The following is a 6,536-nucleotide window of genomic DNA, read 5'->3' as shown; positions in this document are numbered from 1 at the left end:
ATTCAACTACTCTTATCAGGGGAGAGTCCTGCTTTGTTTGTGTATTTGGTTGATCGGTTGGTTCTGTTTTTCTAGAACACTTCTCTCTATTCAAGTTAAGTTCTCACTTTATTGCTCTAAACACATTGTAAGGGAAGAGAAGTAATTTTCCCTCTACCATTCTGAGTTCTTAGCTGAAACTACTACAATAAACAACAGATTAACAAGAGGGAAGCAAAGAGAAGTTTATCAACATGTAAACCTCATGTATACATGGGAGATGCCCAGGGAAAAAATGAGTAACTCTCTGAGGTAGCTTAGAATTCAGACTTAAATACCATCTTAATAGAGAAAGGAGAGGGAGGGTTGTGGGTCTCCTAGGGGAGAGTAAATAATTTTTAGGAAAGATGAATGGGTCATTAGAAGAATAAATGGGGGAGGTGTGATAGTTCATGACAAAGTTTGTCTGGGTGTGGTGTGGACTTCTACCTAACTACCACTTCCTGTGGTAAGAGTCAATCTCCCCTGGCTGATGAAAGTCCTCAAGAGGGGGTGTATGACAATTGAGTTCCTGTGGGAGGATCTGTCTTTAGGCAGATAAGGGGAGTTTAGAGAAATCTTCTTGTATTTGCTGTTTTTCAAGTCACTACAGCTCAACATAACTAATAAGCCAAAGTGGCATATTTTGGGGTGGCATATTCCGCTACCTTCAGCATCTGAGGACTCCTTATAGGCACTTCTTCATGTCAACAGGATCCTTGGTCACGGTTTACTCCAATCTCCTTCTGCCTTAAACTCATTCACTGTCGTTGGTATTGTGAGGACCCACACAGGACCTCAGAGTTGGTATGAAGATTCTTTTATGTTTTTTTTAATATACGATTTTTATCGGTGGGTGATAGTGGTGGTATAGGACACCATATAAGAAGTCCTCGGGCTTCCCTGGTGGCGCAGTGGTTGGGAGTTCGCCTGCCGATGCAGGGACGCAGGTTCGTGCCCCGGTCTGGGAAGATCCCACATGCCGCGGAGCGGCTGGGCCCGTGAGCCGTGGCCGCTGAGCCTGCGCGTCTGGAGCCTGTGCTCCACAACGGGAGAGGCCACAACAGTGAGAGGCCCGTGTACCGCTAAAAAAAAAAAAAAAAAAAGAAGTCCTCGACACAGGGGCAGAAGTGTGGGGAATTTTAGAGCCCCCTCCTTAGACACAGCTGAGGAGGCGCAGGGCAGGCCTCCTGGTGTTCAAGAGGTGGTATTAAGTCCCTCCTCTATTTTGTGGAATATGCCTGAAAGCCAGTGCCAGGCCTTGGGAGGAATGTTGGTCTGTTTGATGTAGTCAACAACACCCCAGGTCTTCTCCTCCAGAGTGTTTCCAAACTCCTTCACCTATTCCAGGATGTGGTCCAAAATGCTGTTGATGTCTGGGCCACCTGGGCTGGGGCTGAACCTTCTTAAACCATCTACAGAGCCACTAGCAGGACCGGGAGCATCAGAATGGGCCTCATGGGGGGCCCGGAGGGGCCTTCTGAAGGCTCCTTCCGGGGCACTGAGGACAGCACAGGGGAAGACTGTTTCAAGCTGAAGACATCTGAGATACAACAGATCCAAAAATAGGCCCTTTTGGAGCTTCCTTTATCTGACAAAGGGCAAAAAGCTTTGGAGAGTAGGGCTGCCATAAATTCCCTTCCTGGGGCAGTTTCTCAGTCAGGAAAGGGAGGGACCACTGATACAAGGAGGATAAACTGCATAAACATTATCACAAACTGTCACATCTTCCATTTGTTTCCCTAAAAGCTCATTCATCTTTCTCCCATAAACTCATTTGTTCTTCCCAGTGAAGCCCTTTCTTCCAGCTTCCTTTCCCCTATCAAGTTGGAATAGAAACCCCTATGTCTAGCCATTCTGGGAACCACTACAGTTGTGACTCATATGCATATGAATAAACTTTTCTCATTTTAATCTTTTCTCTTGTTAATCTGTCTGTTGTTAGTTAACTTGAAGGCTCCCCAACCATTTGAACCTATGGTAGAAGAAAAATTGTCCTAAAATAGGGGTGAAAACAGATCAAATTCCACCATAAGTAAAGGGTTTCAGAAGAAAAACTGAAGCCAGTTGTGCAGAAGAAATAAGAAAACTGAAATATGTTGAAGACCAAGTAGGACATGCTCTCCTACTTAATAGGAAATATGAAAGAAATTCGGAGAGGGAGAATCATAGGAAGAGAAAAAAGAGAAAAAGGACTTTGTTTTATGAATCCTGGCTTAGGTAACTTGAAGCACAGGGATGAAAAGTAAACTCTATCCTGTTCACCAGAGTTGGAACTAGCAGGTTCTAACTTACTGACATGTTAAAGAGCTGTTGACTAGCCTCCCTCTCCACCACCTTCCCTCCCGCTCTTAGACTATTGTTGCAGAGTGAACACCCACACTGCCCTTTTATAGGCTCTGCAACTCACACATGGCTCCTTCTGCTTGTTCACCCCACTCTCTGTCTCCCTGACTGACAGTTCTTCTCCTGTGGTACACCTATTATTATTATTTTTTTAATATAAATTTATTTATTTTATTTTTGGCTGTGTTGCATCTTCGTTGCTGCACACGGGCTTTTTCTAGTTGCGGTGAGCAGGGGCTACTCTTCATCGCGGTGCACGGGCTTCTCATTGTGGTGGTTTCTCCTGTTGTGGAGCACAGGCTCTAGGCGCACGGGCTTCAGTAGTTGTGGCTCGCGGGCTCTAGAGCGCAGGCTCAGTAGTTGTGGCGCAAGGGCTTAGTTGCTCCGCAGCATGTGGGATCTTCCCAGACCAGGGCTCGAACCTGTGTCCCCTGCATTGGCAGGCGGATTCTTAACCACTGTGCCACCAGGGAAGCCCCGGTACGCCTATTATTAATACCAACAGAAAGAATCACCTTTACAAAATCTCCAAGTATAATTGATTATACTGGGCTTGTTTCTATTAAAAAAAAAAAGGGCAATTGACTTTCACTTTTCTTCCAACTGTATTCTTGCATAAATAAAGCTTTTCTTGATAGCTCTCAGTGTAATTCAGAACATGACGCATATTTTCTATGGTTAGCGAACCCTTTGTTTCAATTGCTTCCAAGGCCAATATATTTGATTCCAACCTCTGGAAAGTTAAGTAATTAATAAATGTGTCAGATAAATGACATCCAAATCAAACCTCAGTTGAATACAAATGGATGAACACACAGACCACCTTTGATATTTAACAGAATCAATCTCAAAAGCCACAAAGTGATGACCACTGTTATTAGCAATAATTAACTCTGATGTTGCAATCAACTTGTTTCATATGTATCACAAAACATCTTTATAAACAAAAACAAAAACATCTTTATATATGATGAGTATGTTCTCAATTATGTTAGGCATTAATGTTGAGCTTTCTCTCTCTCTCACTCTCTTTCCCACCTCCTTTCCTTCCTCCCTCTCTGGTTCTTTGAATTTTATCAAGAAGTACACTCATAATTTGCAGGGATCAGTGCAAAATGAAAACGTGGGCCCCCTTGTTCATAAAGCAGGAAAAATTTACCATTAAAAGTACCCAAGTATAAAGTTTTCCTTTAAAAATATGTTTTACTTATGTAATAGAAAACACGAGTGACAACATAAACTTACAAAATACAAAAAAAAATTAACTTCATAATAGAACATGGTTTCTATGAATATAAATACAATTTTATTATACAAAATTGGCCTCATGCAAGAGAGACCACAGGGAGACTGTGGTCTGGCACATGTTGCTCTGGCACAGACGTAGCAGGGACTCTGTCCATGCCCGCTTCCCTCTGTCCCTTTCCCCTAGGATGGGGAACCAGGTCTCGGGGGCACTGCAGTGCTGCCCAACAGGACTGGCTCCCTTAGTGGGAGAAGGGAAGGCCGAGTCTCTGTAACTCACTTGGAGATGAGGGCCAAGCTGCCCAATCTTGGTCCTGCTCCCTCTCTTCTCTAGGCCTACATATTCCCCTCCTTGCAAACTTGAGCCTCAGGTATGGATCTGCCTTAAGAGGGGCCAGAGGAAGGTTGGGAGAATGCCAGGATGGTAGGAAGAAAGAAGGTTGCCTCGGTGCACCCCACTGGAGGTCTGGCATGCTGTAGGCAGAGAGGCAGCACTCTGGGAGCCGAGAGAGATGGTGAGAAGTTTCCGTGTGACCCTGAGGAGAGCTCGCGGCTCTGGCTGCTGCCCCACAGCTCCTGAAGTAATTGTGTTTCCCAGGCTCTGGGAAGAGAGCAGGGGGTCTACGGGAATGGTACATTTTCAGAAGGACGGTGGTACAGTCACTGAGCTTAAGTCACAGCATGGCCTGAGTGGGAAAGTACTATGCTTACTTGCTGTGGGAAGAGATATATTATTCACTAAAAGAGCTGCAAGAATGGGTTGATTTGTCTTGGGAGCAATCAGAAGAAAAAGTCTAGGAATAGATACTGAGGACTCTTCACCAGGGAGGGAGGACCCTAAGGCTTCTGGGTACTGATTTATCTGAGTTCATTGCTATGGAAGCACTCGTTTTTGACTCAGGATTTCATCTCCAGGCAAAGACACCTGCAGTTGGTCCAAATCCACCGCTAGGATGTCTCCTTGAAGTTTGGAAAGATGGTAATCTACTGTAAATGAGGTGGAGGTACCACTTATGCCTCGACTTAATATTGAGGAAAGGGTCCGAGAGATCAGAGTTGGGCATATTAGGAAAGATTTGCTATGTAAGACCAGAGAACCAGAGAAGCTCAAAATATTCATAAAAGCTAAATGTGGTTATCTGTCAACTACAGCCGCACACACATGCATGGGCCTAATGCGCAGTGGTGAGGGAAAATCCTCTAGCAATACACTTGATAATTAACTCTTTTGGGAAGAAGAAAGTGGCCTGACATGAGTATTTATACATATATATTCCTGGGAAGTGGCAAATGGCTTGATTTCTTGGGCAGGGACCTAGAGAGATGGAGATGTGAGTATACCGGAGGTCAAGGGGTCTGGGAAAGAAGCATGTGGTTGAACTTACTGGACTGGGCACAAAGTCTGCAGATCTTTTTGTCTCAGAGAGTATCCACAACAAAGGAAGCACTTAAAAACCAGGAAGAGGGACTTCCCTGGCGGTCCAGTGGTTGAGACCTCTCCTTCCAATGCAGGGGGTGTGGGTTTGATCCCTGGTTGGGGAGCTAAGATGCCACATGCTTCGCAGCCAAAAAACCAAAACGTGAAACAGAAGCAATATTGTTAACAAATTCAATAAAGACTTTAAAAATGGTCCACATCAAAAAAAAAATCTTAAAAACAAACAAACAAACAGGAAGGTAGAAAGAGTTGCATAGTAGACATGAGCCACACTTGGTCCTCGGTAACCCTCGTGCTAATTCAGTGGGCTCAAGACAGATGTAGCTACCGCTGTTGCTGAATGTCTGACCTGCAAACAACAGTGATCTACACAGAATACTATGTACCCACCATATAATGTCATCTCTGAAGAGACCAAGCAGCCACTGGGTAACAAACTGATTATACTGGATGCTTTCCCCTCAGGAGGAAACAGTGCTTCATCCTTACTAGGACAGAGGTTTGTTTTGGCTATGGGTTTGCCTTCCCTCACCTCCTAGCATCATGTCTGAGAGTTCAGAGTAACTGATCTGCTAGCGTGAGATCCCAATGAGATAGCCTTGGATCGAGGGTGAGGGAATGGGCAAATGACCACAGGACTCGTTGATTCAATCATATACCACATCACCACACTGTCTTAAAGTCTCAGCTGAGGCGTCTGCAAGGTTGGGACACTATTTTTTAAAATGTGAGTATACTTCCAACTAATGGCCGTTATATAATGTTGTGTCTCAGATAGTATACAGTGATCTGAGAACCAAAGGGTGGAAGTAGTGGTAGCCCTTCTCACCATCACACCCAGTGACCATCTTGGGTAAAGTCACTAAAATTTCAGGTACTTCTAGATTAGAAGTCCTGGTTCCCAGAGTGGGGAGGTTTTTGCCAGGAGATGCAGTAAGTGTTCCACTAAATATAAAGTTACACCTCCTACCTGGTCATTTTAGGCTCCTCATTCTGGTAGAGAGCAGGCAAAGAAAATATTGTTGTACCAGCAGGGTAACTGACCCTGATTATAATGAGGAAATAGTTTGGTGTTGCATAAACGGGACAAGAAGGCACATGTTCAGGATTCAGAGGATTCACTGACATAGCTTTTAGTGTTCCAGTGCCTGGTGGTAATTATAAATCAACAATTATGGTAATTATGGCCTACCATGGGAAAGTAACCAGTAGACCCCTAAGGGATGAAAGCCTGGCTTACTGGGCAGGCAACCTGGACCAGCAGAAGTGCTGGCTGATTGTGAGGGGAATAAAGATTGGGTGGATTGTAGAGGAGTGAGCAGATGGCCAATAGGCACATGAAAAGATACTCATCACTGCTAATTATTAGAGAAATGCAGATCAAAACTACAGTGAAGTACCACCTCATACCAGTCAGAACAGTCATCATTAAAAAGCCTGTAGGGCTTCCCTGGTGGCGCAGCGGTTGAGAGTCCGCCTGCTGATGCAG

The 6,536-nt window shown here is 44.6% G+C and overlaps 1 protein-coding gene across 1 annotated transcript; it reads right to left on the bottom strand.

Annotated features, from left to right (window-relative positions):
• Nucleotides 1-1,215: 1,215 nt before the first annotated feature.
• On the bottom strand, nt 1,216-2,012 carry APOC1 (apolipoprotein C1). The gene is given in 2 exon segments (XM_022582486.2): nt 1,216-1,406; nt 1,409-2,012. Coding segments are annotated over 2 exon segments (432 nt in total). The 5' UTR covers nt 1,650-2,012.
• Between the last annotated feature and the right edge of the window lie 4,524 nt (nt 2,013-6,536).

Source organism: Delphinapterus leucas, chromosome 4 (genome assembly GCF_059928025.1).
Source record: "Delphinapterus leucas isolate spDelLeu-1000000601 "Yukka" chromosome 4, BTC_Dleu_Yukka2, whole genome shotgun sequence".
NCBI lineage: Eukaryota > Metazoa > Chordata > Mammalia > Artiodactyla > Monodontidae > Delphinapterus > Delphinapterus leucas.
The sequence above is the reverse complement of the archived record's forward strand: the minus strand, read 5'-3'. Positions and strand labels throughout refer to the sequence as shown.